Here is a 27,283-nt window from a genome sequence, read left to right as displayed (position 1 = left end):
CCAATCTAGCTGCATGTATAAAAGTAACACCATGCTTGTTAAGGCATAAGTTTACTGTTTTTTGGTTTGATTTAATTAGACACATCCAGATCTGACTAGTACCAGACCCAGAGGTGGTGGTAGTTTTGTGGCCTGGGCCTGCTTTGCTGTTTTAGGAACTGTACAGCTTGCTGTAAATGACAGAACTATGAATACTATACTCTGTAAAAAAAAAAAAAATCCTGATGGAGAATATCCAGGCATCAGTTTGTACTTAGCACAACCAGTTATTAGATTAAGGTACAAATAATTTTCACATACGGTCAGCTTACATCAGATGTTTTTTTCCCCCTTCTTAAGAAGTGACATTATCATTCGAAAACAGTTTTATTTGAGTTTACTCAAAATATCTTTGTGTGAAACACCAAAACTGAAAAAAATCTATGAGGGGGAAAAATACTTTTATTCGGCAATGCAAATTTTACTGTTGGACGTGGTATGGTTTACAGTGCTTTTAAATGTACCCTTTTACATGCTTAGTATTTTATTGTTTTATGTCTTAGACCTTTGTTCTCAAACAGGCGGTATCAGTAATGATGTGGAAGTGGTGCAGAAAAGGATCCCTGTCAGCACTGTTTTATTTCAGGCCACTTGATGCATTATCACTGACTGATTGCAGACTTCAATAACACCACGTTGTTTCATTTAAGAATATCAAAATTTGAGACCTATTTTTTTTTCTTAAGTGAGTGAAAATTGTGGGTGACCAAGATGGAAGCATGTCTTGCTGCATGAATCTGGTGATGTGGCTGAGTGCAACTGTCTTTCTGCCTTCCTGTCTCACTCTACCTTGTAGGACTCCCCCTCTTTCTTTCTGCAGGTGTGCGTTAGTAGTACTGCATCCTCTCGTTCTTTCACTCTCTCTTTCTCTCCTTGCTCCCTCATTGCTTCAGTCACACGACAGAGGAGGGGAGACTCTTGGGGCAAACTCTCACCTCCGATGCTCTGCGGCCTCTCCTCTGACATGGCTTTCCTGAGGCTCAGGAGTCTGCCGTCTGCTCTGCTCCCTTTGGCCGACAGGGTCGATGGCAGGGCAGGCAGCCAGTCAGACTGGGGTCTTTGAATGGTGAGCACACCAACTACGCTGTGTCTCTGGTGCCTTAGCGAGAGCTGGCTCCTTTGGCCTGGATGTGTTTGCGTTTTGCAGGGTCAACAGCAGGAAACAAAAGGTCACGGCATCGCAGTTCAAGGTGTGAGAAGGGAGGAGCAAGATGGAGATTCAGAGCGCAGTTCATCTTCACCATGGTAATCAGCTTGACTGAGAATCACATGCAGTCACAGTGCGCAGTGCACATTCACCCTTCCCCGCGTGTCTCGAACGAGAGGGGTGCGCAGCGTCAGCCCGGAGTGCATTGTGGGTCCAGAAAGGGGGTGGCGTACAAGCATGCACAACCAAGTCGATGAAGGAACTTTAACAAAGCTGGTTGTTGTTAGATTTTAAAGAAAGTAATTAAAAAGTACAAAAAAAAGAGAGAAAAAAAAATCTAAATGCCAAAATATATTATCTGGGATTTTTTGTAATAAAAGTTGGATAAATATTAAAAAGTCATGATCAATGATAAATTCGATCCCTTACAGGGAAATTTGCTGGAGAATTTACTGGTTTTGAGAAATTTGAGAGTGGAACTGAATAAGGGTTATGCACCTTTATCACAGTTGAACTTTTATTAATTCCACATCAATTTATTTTGAATGAAGAAAAAGTTATTTTAGTTTTTATATTCATGGCCTAATCTTGTGTCTTTCTTTTTGGGTGTAATGAAAGGTGGTTAGACCTGTTAGAGAAAATGTTTCAGTGTAAAGGTGGGGGGCTCATTCTAAACATATGTAAATACATACAGGAGATAGGATGGCGCACTGGAAACAACAGAAGAGGACCAGAATGTCTAAAATATCAGGAGGACTAAGAGTAAGATAAAAAAGGAAAGTAAAGGAACGGAAAAGAAAGGCCAAGTAAAAAGGAGGGAGAGATGATTGTGAGGAGGCCATGCTGCATGGGCTCTATTTGCGTCTTGGTTTACTTGGTGGAAGGCGTTGTGGCGGCGGCTGCTGCTGTAACTGCTGTTGGGCTTCGCCCCGTGCTATCACAGCAGATCCGCTGCCTCCAGTGCTGCTGTCCTGATGGTACTGCCTCGCAGCGCTTTTGCTGGAGCGTGAAGCGCCATGTGAGCGAGTGTGCTGGCTGTGTCCGTGGCTGGGGCTTTGGCTCTGGCCCTCGGACGAGGAAGGCTTCGATGTGCCAGGATTATTGTTGGATTTCTCGATAGTGGTCACCTGTGTGTCTAAAACAACCAGATTCACCAAATTACTGAAAAGCTACTCTTTGCTTGACAGAACTGAAGAGGCTGTGGCCTGCTCAACAGCACTTGCGCTGAGCCTAGGACCCTCTGGAGCATTCTAAGTAAATTTAATGCTAATTTGTTGTTATTTTTTGCAAAAGTAGGGAGGCATTCAAAGCCTTCCACAGCCATGTGGCAGAGGAAAGATAGCGGGAAGCTAAGGCTAGGCCTCTGAGCTGGGTGACATTATGGCAACCAAGAAAACAGACCATGGCAAAGTAAAAAAGCATGAAGCTGAAGCTACAAGTGAGTGCATAATGAGCAGCAAAGAATACAAGTAGTGAAAACAGATAAACAAGGACAACGATTGATACCGTAGGAGAGAAACATGGCAAAAAGAGAGAGGAGACAGGGAAAGGAATCACAGGGAAAAGGAATACCCAGTACAGAGAGGAGGGGAGCAGGAGTAGCAGGGGACCAGCAGGATACGGACAGTTGTTTGGGACTGACAGGTTAGGCAGGTGAGGAAATTCATCGTGTCCTACCCTTGGCTGGATCTGGAAAGATCCCATGGCTTCGACTCTTGGTGACAGATGATTTGGGGGAATCCTGACTATCATGAGTGGTCCCGGAGACTTTAGGGGACGAGTGCTGTGAAGAGGGTTTGGAGGAGCCATGGCGACCCTGGCCTGAGTGGGAACGTCTATGGGGGTCGCCTTCGCTTTGCTCCTTAAGGGGGAGCCATCGAGGAATGTTGTCCAGCTGGGCTGTGTTGGACAGGTCAATAAGAACCTGGGGACAACCAAACCATGTTAGCAAAAGCTCACAGATTGGGTAAGTTACTTGTATTTTTGTATTTTCATTAAATATACTGTATATATATATATATATATATATATATATATATATATATATATATATATATATATATATATATATATATATATATTGAAGGCAACATTTACCTCTCCTAAGAAATCATTAGAGGAACCTTTGTCATAGTCCCAAACACTCACTTCCAGAGTCTTCTTCCTCAGCTGAAACACATACAATTCAAATTATGACAAGTACTGTTGTTCTACAGTCAGTGATCCTGGCAGAGGAAATCAGAAGTGAAAACTGATGCAGATCTAGGGTCAGGAAAAAAGCAGTTAACACCTCTGCAGACCCCACACACCCTGATCCAAACTGTTTAAACTTTTACTTTCAGCTTGGTGTTAAAGAGTTGTATTTGAGTTGACAGAAAGATGCATAGAGCTAATACTTTGCAGGTGTAATTTGACCCAGAAGCTTGTGATGGCACTGGTGTAGGGCATGTGAGGTTAAATCTGAAATAATCAAAAGATGTACAAAACTTACCGTTAATAATGTAGTATAAAATTAGTATGTGGGTCAAAGTAAGAGCTACCAGTGGTGAACACATTGCTGTGTCCTGATCCAAGTCCACAATAAAATACAAAAGATCGGAAGGATTTCATGCATTCCAAAAATACTTCAGTACCTGCTCCAGGTGGATGTTTTTATAGATGACGGTCTGGTTCCACTCAGGATTGAGGCTTTTGCCTGCATGTTTGGATTTTCTCTTGTTTTCAGCACTGTGGGAAAACATCACAAAATGTGCACTTTGTTATCACTTAGGCTAGCATACAAGTACATGAACCACCACACTGTCACAAGGGCAAGTAGTTGGGTCAAAAGAGGGCACAATGTGAAACTATAGAAGGAAGGCAATGAAAGTGATGAACACTGTTTTGGATGGTTAATAATGCAAAGACCTACGTGCATGGAAAGAAAGGACTGATGTCAGGGTGTGCTGCAAAAAAGTCCATTTTGTGGTCTATTAAGTCATTTAGTCTCACAGAATTTTGACATCCTACCATATGCTTAGGTGGGTCATTTGAGAAATATCTTCAAAGACATCGATTTAGTACTTGTAGAAAACCCGAAAGTCATGAAGTAGGTCAAAAACACTACTTCATGACTCTAAGAGGGATTAAATATTTTACCTCTTACGGAAGAGAACACAAACTGAATAAATGACTTTTTCACATGGATGTTTTTTGCAGAGAACAGGGTTTGATTTAGGATTGTCAGGTATGAGATTTTAGCAGGTTTGGAAAAGACAAGAACAATTCACTCTATGCAAAGTCACAGGTGTGTAGCTAATGTGACAGGGTGTTAAGGGTGCAGTATGGGACTAAAGATTAATGTGGGGAGTTATAAGCAGATTTTTAAAGCCCTGCATGGATAAACTAAAATGGTTAGAGCTAAAACCTTGAGTTTCAAATTTAAATGGTCAAATACAACAAGCAATCTATCAGGAGAAGACATAGGCACTGGGAACTATTTGGTAAGTTGGGCTAGGTTAAGGATGGTCATTTTATTGCCAAGATGTCAAGATATTAGTAAAGTTAACAATACCAAAACATAAAATGAAGGAAAGAATGAAAGGAGTTACTAGACACTGAACTGATCAACCATGATCCTACTAAGTTAGCTGCCAAACTGACAGCCAGTTTTGTTTTATTTTTTCTTTACTGAAACACAACTAGAGTGGGCAAGTCACATACCTGGCATTCTGGACAACCATGACCTGACTGAGGGGTCCAGCATGCATTAAATGTAGAAAACAACATACAGAAACAATAGTCAGAGGGAGGGTGGAGGTTCAGAGCGTCTCAGTGGACTATAAGGGCTTCAGGGAAGAGGAGCTTGGAATAGATTTGGGCTTACTTTGTGGTTTATTTGTGTTTTAAAAGCAAAAAAAGACTGAAAATGTGCAAAAAGATTTTTAATTTGTTGTTATAATGTTTCACTGATAGTATGTTTAGTGCACCAGTATTGAGCAGCAGACTCAATTTTCTAATTTGAAAACTGTGTAGTGACTAATCAAACTGATTTTGTTACATTTAGAACTATTTCTTCATCTTTGTTACTACACAATGCTATGGTTGATGAGGCTACCTGCTGTATCACTCCACCTTGTCCAGGTCATAATTTCCAAACAACTATCAAACCTCAAAAACCACCAGATTGTATCATCTTTAAATGTTGCTGAAAAAAACTACTGCCACAAAAACTAATGATTTACTAAACATTTAGCAGACTGATGCATTACAGCTGGACAGGTGAATTGATACGGCCAGCCACTTCACAGAAATCAAAATCTTCTCTTCAGTTGTTTAAATTACTAAAATTGGCTAAAACCGAGTCTACCGTGTGGACTAGCCATTAGTTTTCTGTCATTTTAATGATTTCACCGCTAGTGTAGAAACTCACTGCACCATGATATCCCTGCAGCACAGCTAAGAGGTTTATTACAGATAATAACATCATAGAACTTTATATATATATTTAAAAAATCAAAACTGTTAATTTTACACCTTTTAACTTGTGTTGCAAAATAGTTTAAAACTGCTTTTGGTCTTTATGCAGCCAAGATGCTTGTTGATGCATATTTTACACATACCTAGGACTCTATTGATACTCTGCAGCCATTTAGTGTTCAGACTGTAAAGGACATCTGGTAGTATTAACTATTTTGGGAGGGGCATAGTTTTACTTTATAACAACTCAATGGTCATGACCTTATGGCAGACTGGTTTTCACATAAAATACTTTTTTCCAAGGGCCCACATATTTTGAACCCCCTCAAAAAGCTGCAAAGTAAAGGAAAGAAATTTAGTACCAACTTTCACCAAATCAAACAACATGTTTTTCCTTTTTTTCTGGTTGCTGTGCCTTAAGCGATTGTTCTCAACAACCTTAATTTGGTTGTCAGGAGATCTGTGATGGAACTAGAGAGTCTGTGTGGGGATTACAGTTTGTGCCAATAGCTGTGGAAAGTCATGTATAGCTCAAAAGCATATACATGAGAATGTGCACAAGGGTTTTTGTCTCAGTCTAACAGTTTGCCTCAGTACTACCAACTTCAACATCCTTACCTGCATCTGGACATATATGAAGCTGAAGATCTTAGAGAGTGTTGGCCGAATGCATGGAGCCGCACATTATTATATTTATCATAAATGATCAGTGAAAAAAAACAAAAAACACCCCACAGAATTCGACAGAAGGTCTCATCTCAGGCAGAAGAGAAGGTGAAAGAGTAAATTGCATTATAATGCTATCACAGTGAGAGGGGAGCCCTGGACTTAATGAGGGAGTGTGGATCAGATTGCAGGCAAATATGAGCGCTATTGATTTTGTCTGCATTTATACCTGCAGTATCACATCCATCAACAGCTTGAACACATGTCAGCGTTAAGCCTCACATTATTCACGTAATGCTTGTTTAGCAGTGATTAGAAGGTAATAATCTCCGTTAAAAAAGAAAAAGAGGAGATGACGTGAAGCCTAGTTTACCTAAAAGCTGGTTGGCTCAAAGTGTCATAGTGATGTGGAGTTGATATCAAATAAAGACCATGTGCTGCACATCGAAAGATGCAATGGTAAGACAAAAAAAAAATCAATCTTAAATCGATTTTAAATGAATGAAAATTCAGTTTTGTTTTCAACAGAGTGGCTGTGTGTGCAGCACTGATGGGAAAATATCAGATGGAACAAAACATCATTTCAGTCTGGCTCTAATTCTGAATAAAACACCTGCTGTTTTTTTTTTTCCTAACATTTTTACACCAGCAATGTTTGAAGATGATAACTTGCAATCATAACCAACTTTGCTCCATTTCAGAACCAGTTACGGTGTGCCTCAAAATTTGCACTCCCCTGACTCACCCTCTCCCTGGTAGGAGATACACTTTTACAAATGGATCCGAGTAGCCGTTGTTGTCACGGGGTGCGAGGTTTCTGGCCTGCAGGACATGAACTATCAAGTTGCCAAGCTGCTTGTCGTAGTGGATTTGAAGCTGTAAAAGGAAAAGGCAGTTGAAAAGAAAAGGCAATATCCCATGAATGGCATGAATTACCTTCATGTCGTCTGGGATTTACTGTAGAATACTTCAGAGACACTAAACGTCAGAAACACATTTTGTAAATAGCAGCGATTTGTTTTACAGACCTGTATCTCTCCAGAGATGGGGTGGGAGTGGGTCTTGGATCCTTCTGTGGTCTATAAAGGAAGAGAATAAGATGCTAAGACTGTGATAGATAAAAGTGTGTAGGTGGGGAGTTTACTGGTGGGTGGTCCTGAGGTACATAAAGTACAGCACTCTTCTGTACTTGTTCCAGTGCTTGGAGGCACAACTGGGAGATTATTTGCTAAAAGGGCCTTAAGTTTATGTCTGTTCATTTTTCTGTCCTTTAGGCAATGTGCACATACATCACAACAATACGTTTTATCAGCTTATGTGTGAAATGGGCAGTAAATAAATGATTTATGATTCCTTTATCCATTTTATTTCCTTTAAAGTTTATTTATGCACACTTTACGTCTTTACAGTGTGAGCATTTTTAAAATCGAAGTCAAATTTCTTGTTTCAGATTACAATTTTGGTTGACTCGGGTATTACTTCCTTTTGAACCTTTTTCCCATTTTGTCACATTACAGCCACAAATGTACAATTTTTAGGAAGATTTTGTGACAGAACAAGACAAAGTTGTGCAGCAATTTCTGTCTTTAGATGTAAATGTCTGAAAAAATTTGTAGTTTTGTGCAAAAAATAAATAGAAATGGTTAAACCACTTTGAAAGCCCAATTATGTTGGTCTACTTTTCTTCCGAGGCTTGTGTATGAAACCTCAGTTTCAGACAGAACATGTCTGAAATCCCTTCCCTTTGACTTGCCTTGCTGGCGTGGCGCTTCTTGCTGACGGAGGGGGATCCAGGCTGACCAGGACTGGACGTTGCAGACGCTGGAGCGGCCAGGCTCGAAGATGACGCGGACATGGGACCCTGCTGCTGTGACACTTTCTGCAGCTCAGCAGCTAGCTGTTTGGGATCAACGCCTGGAGATCTGGGAGGTTTTTCCCCTACAAGTCAAAAAAACAAAACGAACATCTTACAAACACAATCATGACATAACTTGGTGTCCTCATTTGTAGGAGCGATATTGATGAGAACATAAATGTACCCTCTAAGAACTCTTTGGTGATTCAAACCTATGAACGCAACATAGAAAATGTGTGTGTAATTGTCCATTTCAGTGTGTATTAAAGTTTGACCCCTATATTTTGTTTTCTTAAATATACGTTATGGAGCAACACTTTCATTTTGCTTTCCAACAGAAAATGCTGTAACATTTTCTGTTGATAACTTGATTAAACTTTAGCTTTAATAACATAAAGCTACATAATTTTTTGAGTGTAATCAGTAATACTTTTATAACAAATTTATGCCAGATCATGATTTCTTGGATAATGACAAGATGTCATAACAAAAACATTTTGAATAATGTCAACTTTGTATTAAAAGTGTCATGATTTACCGAATGACACTTTATGACAACAGTCATAAATATTCATGAAGACTTACTCATGTTCATGAAAGTGTCATGACAGTCTTATTCACAGCCCGTCAAATAAAGTGTTAAAGCACTGTAAATCTGACTGACTGCCAATGAAAGAGAACACAACTATTGGATATGGGTTAAACATTTGATAAAACTGTCAAAGAGACTGCATTGAAGGGAAACCTCAAATGAGGATCAAAATTAAGAAAACACAATACATCACCTTTGCTGGGCTCCTGCAAATCAAGATGCTGGGAATCTTCAGACTCAGCCAACATGTTAAGATCACTGAAAAGAAGAGACTTCATTTTAGCTTTGAAAATCGTATATGATGAGAGATAAAGTAAAAAATAAAAACCTACGTACAAGATAAGAGATTTATTAAGTTTAAAAAAAGGACTCACAGTAACCTCTAGAGTTAACAATTATGGAGTTGCTAAGTTTTTTATAGCAATAAAACACATAAATAGATGGGCATAAAAGGAAAAAATGGTCCAAAATAAAATTAAGAGGATATATAAAAAAACAACATCAGTAAAAAGAGTAAAAGATGTGATACTTACAGTCTGACACATAGTTCTGCTTCATTACACAGCTGTCCAACCAATCCTTGCACTTCCTCGTAAGTTTTTCCCGTCAGTAGAACACCGTTCCACTCTAAGACTTGCATTCCTGTGAATAGAAAGGGCACGAGCACACCATTAACAACGCTGTATTTACAATGTTTTTACTTTTCTTATATGGTCAAGATTAAAGCAGGCCACGTCAAACCACAACAAAGGAAATTAAACCCTGAATGGGTCTGTTTAACCGATAGAACCCTGATTTTTTTCATTTATGATCCAAGGTGAGTTTTTACAGTAGGATATTTAAAGTACGGAAGTAGAAAGTTAATCTAGAGACAGTCTTCAGACATTATGTTCTCAAATGTTAGTCAACACAGCAAAGCCACAGCAATCTCCCAACCTGCACACTTACATGGACACAACTTACATGGATTGAAGCAGCTCATCAGTAGCGTCTTGGGTTTGCGACGATACTCGCGGGCTGAATGAGCGTGAGCGACAGGGAAGCTACACTGTAGTTTCAAATTGTCACTTTTTAAAGATGTCAAATTTCAGCGACCAGCTGAACTGATCAGACACACAGAGTCATACGTGCAAACACTCACACTTCTCCATGACACTGAGCTTCTGAAAATCCCAACATTTCTCCTTCACCAACACAGTGAATTGAAACCAAATGCTTTGCAACCATTATGCTCAGCGCTAATAATGATCTGATAACTTGTGGAAAAATCTATTCTTATTTAGTACCTGCTATAGCAATGGTTGGAGAGCAATGTAATATTTGATGTATAATTGCTCACCTCTAAACAGGTAATTTAACCCTTAAATGTGTTTTGTACATCAACATGATCTCTAAAAATAGCATAGAAACATGAAAACTGTCACAATGCGATACTGATGTTCACGACTCCCAACATTTTTCTGATACAGCTCACAGTTTTCAAGTTGCACACATTTGTTTGGACCTTTTCCTGCTCTAGGTGATTTCCCTCATCTCTGAAAGAAGAAAATAAGGTCCTGTGTCCTCCTACCTGCTACAAAGAAAATGTGGGAATGACCATGACAACGACTATAATAGATGAGCTTCCGCCTGACATAAGAAAATATTAGCTTGAATTCTCAGAAGAAAGCTCAAATATACTCTTTAAAGTAAGTGTACTCCTATTATGTGAAATAAAAGGTTTCAAATATCTGACAGGCTGTGGACAGCAAACTCCAATGGATTCATATGGACTTCAAAAGAATGATTGGATAATGACTCTAATAAATTTTCTTGTTTTTTTTTTTTTTTTACATATTTTCAATGGCACTGTAAGTCAGGATATTGCTGAGTTTGATTCAGACACTTTGAGACATGAGCCTTCACTCAGGGCTGATCTTGCAGCACACAACTCAGGAGACATCCGCCGTTCTAATGCAGTGATGAGGCACATCTCGGGGTGGCTTTGCCTGATTTGTCCTGGCAGACTGTCATCCCCAGCAGAGGGGAGATTTCTGGTCAGCTACAATGCCCTTGCACATCCTTATTTCATCTTGAGGTGCAAGTCTCCCCATTTGTTAAACCATTTTATTCTCATGCCTATTTGTCATTACAAAATGGTTTTTTTTTATTTTTATTTATTTTTTTACAAGGGCTGGCTTTTGTTGCGCAATACAATACACATGCTTTGTAGCGCAATCAAATATGGTCTCTTGAAATGGTTCAAGTCTTTTCTCATCCCTAATGCTTAAGTAACACATATTTAATGCGATAAGTAGTAAATGAGTGTAGCACCAGTAACTTTGTAGAAAAAGGTTATTCTGTGGTGGGAAAAAAAATCCAAATTAAACTGAATACCCTTAAAGACTGGATAAAATGTAGAAAGAAAATTGCTTTTTGCACATCTTGACCAAAGTGCAAGAAGTGTATAATTATTTTGAGAAACTTATGAACACATTTACATATACAGTCTATACAGTCAGTTAAACTTTAGCTTCTGTAGTAGTAGATATAGTGACTTCTATGTCATACAGTATTTGTAGTTCTGAACAACAATGTGTGTTTTAGTAGATTGGGAGATTTGTAATTTCTGAAAACAAGCAGAACTAGACTTGTAATTAGAAATGCATTTTCAAAAATCCTCAATGTTAGAAAACCTGTTTAGCTATTTATTTTATTTAATACCAAACTAAAAGAAAAGGAATTCAGGAGAAAGTTTTACCTTCAAGAATTTTTCCAGTTTGTTCTGCAGCTCCACCAGGTAGGACTTTGGCAACATAAGCTCCAATGTCTCCGCTCCCACCTGGAACCTCCTTTCCTCCAACTACACGGATACCCAAACCATTTCCTGTTCAGGAAAAAAAACATAAATATTGATATTAATATTCTGAACATATTTGTGTTATTTTCAATAGGAAAGTAATGCATGAAAATTGATAAAAATAATTTTATTGTCTTGGAATCACAGTATGCATTAAAATTGAAAAAAAGAATGAGTTTTCCAGAAAACAAACAAACAAAAAAAAACTTGTGAAATGGCATAACTGGGGTCCTGACCTAAGTCTGAGAAAAAATCAAAAACAAACAAAAAAAAATGCTATGATGTCACCTGAGGAGCTTTTGGGTAAGATTATCCCTACAGTCTGATAATTTGGGAAAATTTTTGCAATGTAGAGAAAGCAATTATTTCCAAATAAAAATGTGGCGTCCTGAATGCAAAAAAAGCAAATCAAAACGTGCTTTAGCAAAGTATTAGTTGCAATGATGTGCGTTCTTACTCAGGTTGTTTTTCTTTTCAGTTGAATCAGAAAGCGAAAATATTACTTTGACAAAGGAAATGATTCATCATAGTCTAGTTATTTTACATTGCAGAAGCTTGCTGTTTTATCAGACAGACGTGTGTGCACTTTTGAGATCTGCTGTATTTTATGTTAGCAATATGAAAGAAGCACAGTGTCTCTATTTGAAAGTGAGTAGCAAAAGTTAACAGGGTTTAAAAAACACAACCTAATGACAACATTCATAAAAGAATGCTTAGGGCAGAACAATATGTCCCCTTCACATTTACAGGAAGTGTTAAAATATTTCAGAGTAACCGTGAACATTTCCAATCCTTTGTCTAGAACCAGTTTCACTATGTGGATTTCATCACATTAAGTTACTGATTTCTTCCTTTGCTCAATGGTTCCACATACAGCACAAATACTATCAGTCATCCCTTCCCTTCAATACAGAATCAGAACCACAGTCATTTAATATTGTCAAACAATTTGATATGGTAATTGAAGACAGAACAAAAGGATTGAGTCAAAATAATTCTGATCCCTTGTTTTAAAAAAAAATAAATTCCTTGTGGGCTGTTTGTTTATTTCTGTCAGATAAAATGTGAGGGACATGCTATTTTTTGAGCATGGCAAGCTCACTGTGAAGATAAGCAAGATCAAAAACATGTCTGCCATCTTTGAGCCTGAAGGAGGTGTGTGATAGGATGTGACTGGCTCCTTCAATGGGATTTCAGTATAGGGTAAATAAAATGCATGACACTCATCAGTCGTGCTCTTTAAGTCATCATATTAACATGAAGATTTAACCATACCAAATTACAGTGATAAAGAATATAGTCCAATTCACACTGATTAAATAAAACCAACATAGAATGCTAAAGGCAGTATAATATCTACATGGTTGATAAGTGATGAGCTTACAATACATTGTGAATGGAAATGTGTCATTCACCTAGAGTTTCACAGTACTACATTTAACTTTATTAAACCTGTGATACTTTACCTGTGACACTGCGGTCTTTGAGATCCCTCTGCAGTTTGACCCTGAGGTGAGGAAATGGATAGTAGGGACCTTTTCCCTGTTGTGTATACAAAAGGAAAATATGTAACTAATGTTCTGCACTCACATTACATGTAAGGTATTTGTGTCACTGGATGTGAGTTACTACATTCAGTTATTACGCCGTCTTTGTTCATCGAATATTTAAGCATTTTGTACCACGTTACGGTCATTTCAGTAAACAAGTAGGACTACACCCACCTTAATTTTTATTAATATAAGACAAACAAAATCATTTGGTTCTAGTTAGTTCTTAAAATAATTTATTTATTAATAATTAAAAATATATTTCTAAGCTTGATCACTTCAAAAGACAGATAGCACAGACCTATTATTGACTGAACAATTCTGTTTCAGAGAAAGCTTAAATATCACATAAAACCAATAAAAGACCATTTCAATGCAGATTTTTTTTTATGTTTTGATCTAAATATTTATGGAAAACATAGCTTAGATTACCAATGTCTGCAATGATTTCAGGTCATTACATTCACAAGGCAACCTTTGCTTGTGAATTACATTGTCCACAAGGGTAGACCACAAAAATTCAAAATTGCTGGCAGTCCAGTAAAGAATTTGGGGAGCCATGTCATCTGGTCTTGGTCTACTGAGTTCTGTGAGCTCTAAAGTCACACAGCTGTCTATAAAGAAACTTTAGAGCCTTGTCCACATCTCAGTGAAGTGGACAAGCTTCGCTGAGAGGCTGATTTCTGTTTCCAGCAAGATATGGTACCTACCCACACTGACAAAAGTACAATGACCACGGCATCAATCTGCTTGATTGGTTAGGAAACTTTCCTGACCTAAATGCCAGAGATAATCTTTGGGGCATTGTAAAGAGAGACATGGGACATGCAGACAAGCAAAGTCTGTTATTAAAACAACCTGAGGCTCCCTAGCACTAAAGATGATTTCTAGATAAGTACTGAGTGCACATACTGCACAGGACATAGAGATCTTCTTTTTGGTCTAATGTATTATCCTAATTTTCCGAAGGCTGAATTAAATTTTTTTATTAGCTGGAAGTCATGATCATTGAAATTCAGAGAAATTAACACTTGAAACATGTTGAGTCTCTACTGAATTACTTTTCAGTCATATTCCAATTTATTGAGTTGCATATTTCACCTGTCTCTTTTCTTGTCCGTTCTCTGGCCGTCCATCCCTCGGTTTGTCAAACCAGTCCGTCTCGTCTCGCCTGAGGTGATAGGCTTTAGGGACAGAATTCAAACTCATTCAGGGTCAGAACGTTTGCATCTTACAAAACAGGGTGGATTCAAGTGTATTTAAATGTGATTTCATGCTTAAAAGGACACAGTTAATTATAAAATATGAAAACGTATTGGTGATATGCAAACTGAACATTGATGTGAAATAAGCAGAAAAGTAATGCAGTTTGTGGATGACTTAAACAGAATTACTGAAGTGTGTATGATCGAATAGTAAGGGGCAATAAAATCCTCCAGGAATGTAAATGTTGGGTGTTGTATATATAAATATGAATTTTCCTCAATTGAAAGCAAGCAGTTTTATTCAAAACATATAATATGACATTTGCAACAAAATCCGCTGCTTTTAAGTAGAATCTGCTCACAATTCCACTCATTTTCCCCAACATTTAGTCATAATTCCATTGAAAGAGACACTGTACTTGTGGTTCAGGTTAGTATGTTAGCTCATGGATAACTGTAGAACTAAACTAATACTCTACTATTAGTTGCATCGTCTCTCAATGCCATCATGGAATCACATAGGGCTGTAATTAAGGCAAATTGGTTTACATTGCAAAATCGTGGCAATTACTATATTTACCAGACAGAATAAAAACAATTGCTACTGACTTTTTTATTTTGCTTATTTTTGTAAGTAATGTAAAAATAAAGGCCTATATGTTTAAGTCAAAACAGAAAAAGGGGTATTGACATTTTAGTGGGAGAGGTGCATCATGTTTGTTTGTTGTCAGCAAGACAAACAGAAACAATAAAATCTCCCAAGTTAAAAGCTGATGAGGAAATGTAGCATGACCAGGTGGATCCATAAATAACACAACATTATGCCTGGGTTCTGGTTCTAATTAATGACAAACTGCAGTCTGCTAGATATCTGCCATTTTCTCTAATGCATCAAACTAGGAAAGCACATATTTTGCTTGAAAGATAGACAATCTTACTAGGTCCTTGGACAAGGAAAACTGAGAATTTCATTTTTCTGCTGACACCTTAGCTATCTCCTAGCAGAAGATGGCGCATTAAAATGGAAAAAACAGATTAAGTGTAAGACAACTATTATTTGTACCCAAATTCTAGTTGTTCAGTAATCCAGGTGATGGGTTAATTTTTAAGTCATTCTTTTGTGACTTAAAAAAAGAATGTCATTTAGGCAATTGTTGTCATTACATAAATGACAACAATTAGCCCTGGCAACCATTTTTTAAATGTCGTATTTGACATAGCAGTATGTTTCCAAAACCACTCAAATTGGGTTGTTTTTATTTCAAAAGTATTCAAAAGATCTTGGTCTCAATTTTTTATTTTGCTTTTTAGTAATGATCTCTTAGAAATAAAAGCAAATTTTTTAGCAGTTCTTTTCTCTATTTGACTTAAAGTGTTGAACTTTACAATAAACTAAACATAGAGGTCTGTGTACACATGTAAATCTTGGTTAGAAATAGAAGTATTACTCATGAAAGACAAAATGATAAATGACAGGCAATACACACATTTCAAAAGACAAGCATAAAAGACATGCAAGTTTAAGATTTGAATTTATTATGCAGAAATAAATGTTTTCCATCAAATCTAATGCATTTCATCCTGTGATAACAGCATCTTGAGTTTTTTGTGTTGTGTTAGAGTGTTCTTGACCATAAAACGTTACAGATAAATTTAGAAACTGTTACATTATATTTGATGGGAGAAATCTCTACAAATACAGTTGGAACCAAAATTAGATCATCATGCAAACAAAAAAAAGATGAGACTATATAGTGAATGTAAAGAGAAATGTTACAATATACTGTATATGCAAGCAAAGTCAGTACAATAGACAAAGACATGCATACACCTCAGATCTGAACCTACAGACAATAGTTATGGACAGATACTGAAAACAAGATGCACAGCAAAGTAAATGTTGAGTAGAAGAACAAAAATAAGGACGCATGCACAAATTTAAAATATTAATCACAAGCTAAATATTTATGTCATGCATGCTAGCATTCAATGCAGATCTCACCCACAAACTATTATTCACAAGACACTTAAAACGGAAAGAGATGCAGTCTTACAAGTTTGTTTTTTACCTTCACTATCTGACATTGTGCCCTGAAGATCATCCAGCAGCACATAACTCCTACCCCTTGTTGGCTCTTCTCTTAAATGTTGCTGCTGCTGGGAATCTTGTAGGGACATACAGGAACCAAATTGGTCCCTTGAATCAGCTGAAATAGGAGGCAGGGGCCCAGCTGATGCACGAGCCATGCCCATTGGTTGACCAACAGGGCTTAACGGACTCTCTTCCTCTGAGTTCTGTGCCACAATAGGAATTCGTCCACGACCGCTTTGCACAATTGGAAGGCTGGTGGGCTTGGTGCGACCAGAGGGGGTTTGATAACTTGGACCATCTCCAGTTGACTCTCCATCTCCTTTAAGCCTCAGTGAAGAACTCGAAAGGTCCCTTTTGATTGACAAGTCCAGGCCGTAGCACGAAGTAGGTCTGGATGAGGGTCTTGACCGGCTACCACTAGGATAAGCAGAGTCCAAGCCCAAGCTCTGGCCCAAATTTAGGGATCCAGCTAAATTGGCTCCCAAGGTAGACCCAAGATACTTTTGTTGCTCTGCAATATTCTTTCGAAGGCCGAATGTAATTTCATCCTGCAGCAGCCTGCTGGATCTGGGCGATGCACTGGTAGATCCCAAATAGTTATAATCAGTTTCCAAACCCCTGTTGTCTGTTATAGAGGAATACTTGGGGGAGATTTTAGGATCTAGTATTGGAGTTTTGTGCTTTTGGTACAACACTGATGCTGGAAGTTGTTTTGCCGCCTGCTTCTCAAGAGTAAGTCGACTGATGCTGTATTTGTCTGACTTTGGATAGTGTCTTTGAGAATAACTAGAGACACCAGTGCTTGGAGTATAGTAGTTTTGGGAGAGACCTGTCAGTTGTTCTAAGCTTTCTGTACCACCTGTACTTCTTCTAAACTCCTGCTTGAGCTGCTGCTTCAAGAGTTTTAATTCATAGGGTTCCTCCATTGTATCCTCTTCATCAGGAGTCTTTCCAAAAGCATGAAGCCTGGAGGTGGAGCCTAGATAGTCAGTAGACCCAAGATCTGCAGCACTTCTACGCAAAAGCTTCTCTGCCTTAGCCAGTTCCCTCTCGGCTAGACTATAAGATGAAGACAGACCTGTGGAGGTCTTAGCTAACTCTGCAGCATCTTCCAGCAGCATGTAGCTCCGAGGTGTGTGGTGTTCCACCTCTGTGTAGTAGGAGTCAGAAACAGCAGACATTGGACTACCTGCTATGCTTCCCACCTCCAGGGCTCTGAGGTCTAGATGGTTACCATATTTGTCATATTTGACACCAAGATACGCTGATGACGTGGGATCAGGCTGATGGCTAATGACATCGTATTTAGTCGCATCAAGCTCTGACAGGAGAGCCGCTTGTCTTGCAGCTTTCTGCTGCAACAAAAGCATCTGCTGATAACTCTGCTGCTGGGCAGTAGTAAGTGAAGGGACAGAGGAGTAGATAGAGTGAGATTGGTAGGACTGTGGAGTCTGATAGATTGATTGCTGGTATTGGCTTTGAGGATATTGGTACTGAGAGTATTTTCCATACTCGTGCTTGGTTTGGGGAGGAGCAAAATCATCAAGTTCTGAGTGAGGAGCTGTTCTGGGGCGCTCAAGAAGGTGATCCTCAATGTCCTCGTCTTCACCACCATCTTGGACACTCCTAGTCTCTCGGATGTTACTGACTTCACTGTCTGACATGTAATCTCTATCCTCTGCAACACTCTGTAAATAGGCCCTTTCTCTTTTCTCCCTTTCCTTTAAAAGTGCATCTTTTCTGCGATTGATCCCCATCTCCAAATACCTAAGCTTAGCATCAATCTCTTTCTCCTCTTCATCTAGTTCTGCCTGTCTTTTGCGGAGCTTGGAAGACTCTCGCTCAACCAGATCCAGCTCCCGATCAATGTCTTGTAATATCTTGGCACGTGCCATGTTTGAATTTCGGCACATTCTTCGGCGTGCTGAGTTTGTGGTGTATGCTGTCTGTCCACTTGTTGTTGACTCTTCTTCAGAGGGGGGATTGGGAAGAGTCCTTTTCACCTTCTTTTGCGTCCCCGTGGGAGTGCCGCCTGATCCTTTCCCCTATAGTAAATGGTAACATAAAATATCAGTCAATTAAATGTTATCAGATATTGAAACAAACATGTTTCAATATCTGATAACATTTATAGTGTCTAGTCTGTAAAGGCAGAACTATCTTTGGCCTGTATTGCTTTCTTGGGTAAGTGATGGTACTTGTGTATCACCATTTTTCTGTTTCTGCATTTATTCCCATAAAAATCACAAAACTTTAACGTGTACTCTACAGTCCAACAAAGTAGCAATTTGTCTTTCTTAAAACCTGAGAGTCAACATTTCTTTCTGCATGTTCAGCTTACTTTCCCTAACAATTAATGCAGGCATGGGATTCTCAATGGTAACTTGCCTAGGGAGAATTTTTTTCATGAAATTTGCTGTGACAGAAAAATGTTTTCCTTAAATATACTTAAATCCATTTTACTCATTACAAAGCAAATGGAAAAAAATAACACCAGCAGCATCCTGCTCATTTTCTGACAATTGACAAAATACATTTACTTTTGTGCAAGTGTCTGACATTTGTCACTGTGGTGTAAGAGAATGTAGTACTCACCGGATGGCCATCCCCATACTGCGTACCAGATGTTGCTCTTTCTTCTCCTGTTGGACTCATGGGTTTTGGGTCAGACATCGATCGCTGCATGGTTTTGGGTCCCCGAGGACTTGCTGGAGAGGATTTTGATTGGTCAATGCTTTCCCTTAGCTTTTGTGGGCTGGTATCGCCTAGGGACTTATCATAAGACACAAATTCAAGGGATTTGCTAGGTGATATACATGGTGATACAGGAGAATAAAGTACTTTAGGGGATTTAGGATGAGCTTGAAGGGAAGAAAATTCTGGTTTTAGGTTGGCAGACTGGGCTATTTCTAAGGGAGTAGGACGTTTCTTTGGTGAGGTCCTTTCTGAGTCTGACACCTCCATTCTCGTGTCCATTCGAATATTTCCATCTGTGTCGGTTTGTATAGAAATTTCAGTGTGGGCTTGAAGAGACAATTCTGACCCACCACCCCTATCACCTCTAGCAGTACGGGGACGGCTTTGTCGACTTCTCTGGGCCTCCCATTCATCTTGATCCTCATCATCAGTCTGGACACAGCTATCAACACTCTTTTTAACACTTTTCTTTTTTCTTCCTGCTGTGTAAGCTTTGCTTAGTGCTTCGTCCTCCTCATCAGTCTGACATCCGCTATCTGTAATTTTTCGAGAAAGCACTGTGCCATCAGGTCCTAAGACAATAGCCTCCTGTATGCCATGTCCTGGGATGTCTGCACTTGGGTACATCTGACGAAGCTTTTGCTCTTCTAACTGTAGTCGCAATTGTTCTTGGAGTCTTTGTATTTGCTCAAGTTGCTGTTGTTGTTGAGCATATGTTTCTTTTTGCATCATAAGATGAGCCTGTCTTTCCTCCTCCTGTTGAGTCAGGATCTGCTGCTTCATGGCTTGCAGCTCTTCTAATTCCTTCTGTACTAGGAGCTGTTCTTGTTCACGGAATCGCTGAATATTATGCCGCTCCCATTCCAATTCCTCAGCTAAGCGTTGCTGCTTTAGCTTTTCCATTTCCAGCCTCTCTCGCTCTGCCTGATACTGGCCATCTCCAGGAACCATGGGGGATGAGAGAGCTTCCAGTGAAGCAGCTATAGCCTCCAGGGATGCATCTGTATATGTGTCAAGGGATAAAGATGTTGCTGCTGTAGCTGTACCATTGACAGCAGCAACACCTCCCTTTGAGATCTCCAGGTTAAGAGGAGCATCTCCTTGTTCTTCTGTTGTGGAAATGGTGGAGAGAAAACTTTGGGATCTTGTAAGTGGTAAATTCTGGAGATTGGACAAAGAAGGCATGGTGTCACTTGTGTGCATACCAGAAAAGGTATTATATGCTGTACTAAATATGGATCCTGGTTGAGTAGTAATTGCATATGTTGATGGGACTGGTGCTGCAACAGATGAATAGACCACTCCATTTGATGATCTTAAAACACTACTTGTCCCAAAGAGTGAACTGACAGCACTTGTGGCACTTGAATGGGAATATGGGGGGATTGTCATTCCTGCATAACTGCCTTTCTTGGAGTAGTCAACAGCTTCACCTGTCAAAAGTCAAAAATATATTTTTAGTCCATGCTTTTAGACAATTCATTCTGAATCAAGCCATGCCTTCAGCAAATAAAGAAATGCTGCCAAGATAAAAAAAAAACAACAATTCTACATAGAGGTGGAAGAAGCAAAACAGGCACATGCAAAAAAATTATGTTGAATAAAAAACACAATAAAATCCATGCAAAATAAAACAAAAGAAATGAAAAATCCACATTAGCCATGAATAAGCGGTGGCAGTTCAAAGTGACATTTAAGTGACAGATCTGCAATGTCACTGCACTGACCTGCGTCTGATATCTTCGATGAGGTGAGATCTACTGCTCCCTCTGTTGTGACACTGAAATTATAACTGTTCTTACTCTTGTATATGAATAACCCAGCTTCTGCAAGATTGGTGTCTGACATGGAGGGTTTAATTCCACCAAACCCTCTCATGCCATAAGGTGTTCGGTCAAACTGATAATGGTCATCACGATATCCAAAACGATCTTCAGGTAGAGGTGTGGTAGACTGCTGAGTTGCACAACTTCCTGCAAATGGCAGCTTGTACACATCACAGCACACAGCTCTCTTTCCTGCTGTTAGATCCACTGGTTTGCCATCATCTGTGATTACGGTTGTAACCACGTCTGCAGATGTCACATCAACTGATACCAAAGTATTGAAAGGTTTTGAGGTACTAAGATCAACAGCTCCTGCCACTGTGGTTCTTCCTGTAGTTAATCCATTGGCAACACAGGTTGCCACAGGAGGGACTGAAGCAGTGACTGGCATGGCTTGGAAACCTGCTGCGCCTGTATTCGATCCAACTGATAGGTTAATTGGGATTTCTGCTGTTGCAAGAGTGGAGGGCTGAGACTCAACTGGTCGATATACAATTTGAGAAACAGGTTCAAAAGCCTTATTTTTTGTTAACTGAAGGGGCATGGAGGAGACTTGAGAAACCTCTATATTGTCACATTGCTGTATTGTGGCAGAACAGGTCACAATAGTGATGCTGTCAGTCACTATTGAAACAGTGGAGGATTCAGTGCTGAGGTTGACCACAGGTGATTGCACTGCACTGGTGTGGCGACTGACATCATTCACAAAAGACTGACGTCCTGAATCTGGAGCGGTGGACAGATCAACACCATTCATATTTGAATCTGAATCACCCTTAACAGTTCTAAGATCTACCACCTCAGAGGGTAGAGAGGTCGTTTCAGTCTGTGCTAGCATTTGAGGCTTAGGTTTCTCCATTGACATTGGAACACCAGTTGCTCTTGGAGCTGGTACTGGTGGTGGTGTTCTTTCATGAACAACGGAGACAGTGGTTCTTTGAACTTCCGTAGTAACCACTTGAGATATGAGGCTAGGTATAACAGATGGCTGTGCTGAAGCAGATATGGCCTCAATTATGTGACAAGAACTAGAAACATGTTTCTCTGGGCTACAAATCTCTTGTTTTTCAATAGACTCTGTGACACGTGTATATGCCAGAGGCACTCTGGTTGTCTGAGAAGGAGGGGTTGGTTGTTGTTGATTTTGCTTTGGATATGGGTGTTGAGGCTGTGGTTGATAATAGCTCTCATGTTGACCCTGCTTTGAGGGACATACCGGTCCAGGACCGGAGGGGGCTTGAGTTGTGACATTGTCAACTGGAGAGCTAGGCTGGGATGGCAGTGTGATGACTACATACGTGTCACGAAGATTGCTGGCATATCTTGGGGAAGAAGGAGACTTTGGTGAAGGTTGAAATGTCTTGCTCTCTGTAGAGGGGCTCAAATTAAGGACTGAGTCATTTGGACCAGTAGGAAGTACAGTAGGTCTTGTTGGAAGAGGGGCATGAGCAGGTGAAGGTGGCTGTGAACCAGGCTTTGGTGCAATTGGTGGTTTGGCACCATGTGCTGGTCTGTGACTGTCTACAATCCCATGAATAGCTGGCTTTGGAGGAACAGGAGGTGGAATATGAGGTTTGTATGTTGGAGTAACAACTTGTCTAACAGGCGATCCTTGGGGTGAAGTCATAGTCACTGGCTCAGATTTTTTCACAGGTGCTGAAGCCTGAGGTGGAAGTGGAACTGGGGCTTTCCTGGGAAAAACTGTGGGTTTTGGTGGAGTGGGAGGAGGCTGGGATGGTGCAACAGGTTCTTCTCCTTTTTCCTGAGAATTAGCCCGGCGCAAAATATTTGGCTTAGGAGGGACAGGGGGAGCTGTTGACACTACACTAGATATACTAGGTGTGTATTGGGGAACTGTTGGTAGGGGTGACACATTAGCAATCACAGAAGCTGATGATCTTGGAACAGTACTAGAAAGGTCGACAAGTTCAACCTGAGAAGTAGAGATTTCATTGTCAGGTTGCTGTTCTGTCTGTTCTGTTGAAGGGCAAATCTCAGATACTTCTTTTACATGTTCAGATTGCTTTTCTGATATTATATCTGATGTTCCCGTCACCACCTGTTCCTTTTTTACTGTAGTTTCATCATCAGAGGATAACTCTCCAGAAGAGCATTGTGTTACCTTTAAGTCTGGAATAGGGTGAAGAACCTTTTTTGATGAAGTAGTTTCCATTTCTGGCTCAGGCTGAGTTGGGCTTGTTCCTGGAGTTAAAACTCTTTTCATCAACTCTTCATAGGCTGCTTCAGCATCTAACAGTGGCTTCCCATCTTTGCCTAATGTCACTCTGCCGCTTTGTGGGAAGGTACTCTCAGCTGGTTGAAACACAATTTTTGGATTAGGGGTTTCATTTTTTGGCTTTATATTTTCATATTCCTGTTCTAGCTGCATGAATTCCTTTCTTTTTTTGATCATGTCCTCATAAACTTCATCGGGCGATCTCAGTTTTTTGGGTTCAACAGGAACAGACATTTTCTCTGTCTCTTCCCGATCAAAAGAATTGTCAAGAAGAGATGGATAAACATAGTCTTCAATAAGCATGCCACCATATACCGTTTCCTTTTCTGATTGAATTTCACCTGTGTCAACTGTTGGAGATTTAGCCTTTAGCATGATTTCTTCATAGGCCTCATCAGCAGATTTGAGAGCTTTCTTCTGAGATTTATCAGGGTTTTGATCATCTGTTGGGGAGTGAAGAGATACAGATATAGGCAGCTGATATGTTTTTTGCACTTCCCCAATTTTTGCAGCATGGATCTCAAATCCTTCAGGATCTGATTCAATACTGGGGGAAAAGTCAGAGCAGGATGACCGTCTGATCTCCTCCATTTCAGCTTCCTGTCTCTGTTCTTCAGTTGGTGAGGCATCTTCAATTGGAGAAAGGTTGCTCGGAGGTGTCTTTGTATGCTCTCGCCTTCTTTGGGCCCGAATCTCATCCTTGTCTTTTTTAGACTTTTTCCCTGAGCCCTTTTGTTTTTCTTGCTCCCTGAGAAGTTCTTCCTCCTCCCTTAACTCTTCCTCCTCTGATGAGTCTTCAATAGTTGGTAGCATTTGCCCAGTTTGTCGGTGCTTGGCTTTTCTGTGCTGTTTAACCTCACCGGTACGAACATGACTTGGGCTGCTGTCACTATCCTCGTCCATAGATGAAAGAGATGTCGGCGATGTTCCGGGAGTGAAGCTAGATGCATGTAGACTAGATGACCCTTCACCCCGAGACCGATCATCTGGAGAGTCTGTTAGACTTTCTATTTCAGGCTCTCCATCTGCACTAGGTATACATATAGGGCTGCTGGTTACATTCAGCTCAAAAGTTTGTAACTTGCGAGGTGCAGAAATTCTTTGATCTTCCTCTTCTTTTTGTTCTTTCTCATCCTCTTTGACAATATCAGATTTATCTGCTGATGTTGTGATTTCCTGAACATCATCATCATCATCGGGACTAATAGTAGTTTTCTTAGTTAACCGTCTTGTTTTTCCTGATATGCTTTTCTGTACAGTCTCTTTCTTCTCATTTTGTTTCTTCTCATCATCTCTAATCTTTCGCCTGACTAAGCTTTCTTCATCTGATGGAGAGGCATCCTCATTCTCACTCATTTCTATGATTTGTTTCCTGATAAACTCCTCATCATCTCCTGACATTGGGCTTTCTTTTCCAAAACTTTCACTGCTATCGTCCAGGGAATCTGCCTTGACATCAATTGGCACAAGAAGCTTTTTCTTTCCAGGACTTTTGGCATTCTTCTCTGAAAGGTCTTTATCCTCTTCTGAACTGGGAGAATCAGGCGAGAGAGGAAGAACCTCCAATTTGCGTCTGGTCTTTAAAGTATCAGTCTGTTTCTCCTCCTGCTCTGTGTCTACCTGGGACTCTAGAATGGGAAGCACAGAGCTTTCTAGTTTTGCTAGGTCTGATGGGCTTGTGAGATTGTCTTCTTTAGCTTCTTTCAATTCCGGCTGTTTCAAGGACTCCTCTTGTTTGATCTGGTAAATAGAAAGAAATTCATTGTTACTTCTGGCAGAAAACAATCTTTTTCAAAATATTTTTTTAGCATTCTTGTATGGGGACGGCTTTGTCTTATCTACAGTACTGACAAGTTACAACATTTTTTATCAACAAAAAACCATTTGGTTGAATATATTAAAGCACATGTTCTAAAACATATTACAAATACATTCAACCATGTTTGAAAGACGTTAGCTATTTTCAACTATAATTCAACACTGATGACTATTTCCATTTCCTATATGCTATTTCTTTTTACAACCAATTTAGAAAATATAGCAAAAATGCTAAATTGTTTAAGGATCTACTGCTATGCTTGCTAGACATTATGGTCACCTCAGGAACTGCATCGTCATCACCATGCTTTTCCACAGGCTTAGTTTTTGCATCCATTTGCTCCTCCGCGCTTTCCTCCTTCAAACCTGCATCATGCTCACTAACTACAGACTGGATTTCAGATTCTGCTAATGGGATTGAAGGTACTACAGCAGACACATGGTCTGAAGCTTCACGCTTTTCTGAAGTGGAGCTCACTTCTACATCAAATACTGTATTGCAATCTTTGTCACACACTGAACATGCTTCAGATACTGAAATAGCTTCCTGCAGGCTGCCAACGACAGCCTGTGACTCATCCTCTTTCTTGTCAGTTTCTGCCTCCCTATCCTTGAGTGATGGCTCAACAACTTCCTCAGACTCATTTTGATATTTTGTGGGACCCAACCCAGCCTCTACTTCACCCTCACAGTCTTTCTCCTTGCAGGTTTTATCACTGGGTTTTGTTTCAATGATATCGACTGAGGTTAGCACAGGCTGTACACTTTTAACTGACACCTCAACAGCATTTGCTTCTTGCTGTTTTGATTCGACAGATGGTGGATCAGAGATAACCACTGCTTTGTCAGACTGTTCATCCATCTCTAAAGTGCTATCCTCCAGGCTTTGTTTTCTTGTCTGTGGTACAGCCTCTGCTACTGCAGGAGACTTTTCTTTTTCTTCGGATTTCTGTAACGATGCCATTGTCTCAACAGGGCTTCCTTCAACAGCCTTAGACTTGGTTTCTTGCTGTATATCTTTATTTATCTGAACATCTTCTTTTGGCATTTCCTCTGGGACAGTTACAGCTGCAGCACTTTCATTTTCTACCTCCTTTTCTTTCTCCATTAGAATATTTTCAGCATCATTGCTGACTGCTCCAATTAAGCATGCTTCATCATCATGTTTTCTGAAAACGTTTTGGTCATCAACTGTCTTTGTAATTCCCTCCTCTTTTAATGACTTCCCCTCCTCTGATTTTACCTCTGCTGGTTTTGCTGTGCCTACGTTTACTTCAGTGTCAATTCCCACTTGTTCATCATCTTCCTCATGTGTTTTATCCAGAACAATTTTCTTGTCATCAATAATTTTCTCAGAGTCTTTTGTTTCATCAGCGTTCTCTATATTTTCTTTCTCTTGAACATTAGTTTCTTTCTCTAATGGAGCTGCAACAGGAAAGATATCTACTAAATCTTTCTCCTCTTCTTTATCTGTAGTCTGTTTTTTTGCTTCAGCTTCCTGACCAACTTCCTCTAACACTTCAAGAGAATTTTTATCTTCAATGACAGAAGAAATTTCTAATTCTGTATCGTTTGCTGGTGTTGCTTGTAATTCTTCCCCTGCGTTGTCAGTTGCATCGGCTTTGGCAGCAGGATTTAAGAAGGTTATTAACTCTGTTGCTGACATATTTTCTGCAGTAACATCATTAGAAACAACTGGTGCAACAATGTCTGCCCCAGATTCTTCAGTGATGTCTCTTTTGTTGATGTCTGATGTTGTGTCTGATAGAATTAGCTCTGCTGCCATATTTTGGGGTTCGTCAGTTGAAACGCCACATATTTTCTCTTTGTTTTCATCGGTTGCAGTAGTATCTGGCTTTACTGGAGGTAAAGTCTCCTCAGTGACTCTTTCATGGATCACCAAAGCAGCTTGCTCAACTGTTGCCTCTGGGAGCTTCTGAGGTGTTGACTCAATGGTTTTATGATCTTCTGCGGGAGCTGCACCCTCACTTTGAGCAATCTCGGCATCTGACCTAGTTTCTACCTTGACAGAGCCAGCTGTGTTGCCTAAAATAGCATTTGTCAATTGGCTTTGTGCTTCATCTTCAACAGATACAGACAGACCCTCTGCCTTAATGTCAATGCTATCTTGTTGCTCAACTGCTGGGATTTGACCGGCAGGTCCACACTGTGTTTGCGGTTCAACATTAAGAACTTGTCTGTCAGACTGAGGATGATTCTCTGCCACTTTCTCGCAGCTACTGTGTTGTTCCTCAGCTGCTAG

General features: G+C 39.8%; 1 protein-coding gene across 5 annotated transcripts in view; it reads right to left on the bottom strand.

Annotated features, from left to right (window-relative positions):
• The window catches only part of pcloa (piccolo presynaptic cytomatrix protein a), a 53,496-nt gene that overhangs the window by 8,313 nt on the left and 17,900 nt on the right, over positions 1-27,283 (bottom strand). Inside the window, exons 5-21 of one of the 5 annotated variants that reach the window (XM_032588994.1) lie at positions 20,868-24,942; positions 19,039-20,573; positions 16,421-18,488; positions 14,831-14,875; positions 14,248-14,330; positions 13,063-13,138; positions 11,498-11,623; positions 9,291-9,399; positions 8,951-9,015; positions 8,064-8,248; positions 7,339-7,389; positions 7,056-7,186; positions 4,889-4,915; positions 3,820-3,913; positions 3,284-3,355; positions 2,864-3,110; positions 975-1,163 (exon numbers count right to left, since the gene is read on the bottom strand). In XM_032588994.1, coding sequence (XP_032444885.1) covers positions 975-1,163; positions 2,864-3,110; positions 3,284-3,355; positions 3,820-3,913; positions 4,889-4,915; positions 7,056-7,186; positions 7,339-7,389; positions 8,064-8,248; positions 8,951-9,015; positions 9,291-9,399; positions 11,498-11,623; positions 13,063-13,138; positions 14,248-14,330; positions 14,831-14,875; positions 16,421-18,488; positions 19,039-20,573; positions 20,868-24,942 — 9,178 coding nt within the window. Of the gene's footprint in view, positions 1-974; positions 2,322-2,863; positions 3,111-3,283; positions 3,356-3,819; positions 3,914-4,888; positions 4,916-7,055; positions 7,187-7,338; positions 7,390-8,063; positions 8,249-8,950; positions 9,016-9,290; positions 9,400-11,497; positions 11,624-13,062; positions 13,139-14,247; positions 14,331-14,830; positions 14,876-16,420; positions 18,489-19,038; positions 20,574-20,867; positions 24,943-27,283 lie in introns of those variants that run through there. The other 4 variants (XM_032588999.1, XM_032588997.1, XM_032588995.1 and 1 more) reach the window with 4 other exon arrangements.

Source organism: Xiphophorus hellerii, chromosome 17, assembly GCF_003331165.1.
Source record: "Xiphophorus hellerii strain 12219 chromosome 17, Xiphophorus_hellerii-4.1, whole genome shotgun sequence".
Lineage (NCBI taxonomy): Eukaryota > Metazoa > Chordata > Actinopteri > Cyprinodontiformes > Poeciliidae > Xiphophorus > Xiphophorus hellerii.
The sequence above is the reverse complement of the archived record's forward strand: the minus strand, read 5'-3'. Positions and strand labels throughout refer to the sequence as shown.